Source organism: Papilio polytes, unplaced genomic scaffold, assembly GCF_000836215.1.
Source record: "Papilio polytes unplaced genomic scaffold, Ppol_1.0 DF824002.1, whole genome shotgun sequence".
NCBI lineage: Eukaryota > Metazoa > Arthropoda > Insecta > Lepidoptera > Papilionidae > Papilio > Papilio polytes.
In genome coordinates, this window is record NW_013525202.1 from 390167 (window position 1) to 390394 (window position 228).

Genomic DNA, 228 nt, shown 5'->3' on the forward strand with positions numbered 1-228 from the left:
GAGCGGCGGCCGCTCGCGCATGTTTAGCAGCCTTAATGCAACGAGCTGGTCGGTTAATGCCAGCTCCATCCAAATACCAGGACTTCACCAGCGATGAACCATCAGCTAAAGGTGAGTCAGGACTTCCTGGATAGTGTTCCTCAACAGTGGTGGATCCCGCTTTAACATCTTCGCACTGTAGGGCTCGCCAGCAATACCACGACCACACAGACAGGCGTGAAGTGAAAG

General features: G+C 53.9%; 1 protein-coding gene across 1 annotated transcript in view; it reads left to right on the forward strand.

Annotated features, from left to right (window-relative positions):
• The first annotated feature begins 6 nt into the window (after nt 1-6).
• The window catches only part of LOC106101254 (double-stranded RNA-specific editase Adar), a 20268-nt gene continuing 20046 nt past the window's right edge, over nt 7-228 (forward strand). Inside the window, exon 1 of the mRNA XM_013280416.1 lies at nt 7-111. Coding sequence (XP_013135870.1) covers nt 36-111 — 76 coding nt within the window. The 5' untranslated portion in view covers nt 7-35. The remainder of the gene's footprint in view (nt 112-228) is intronic.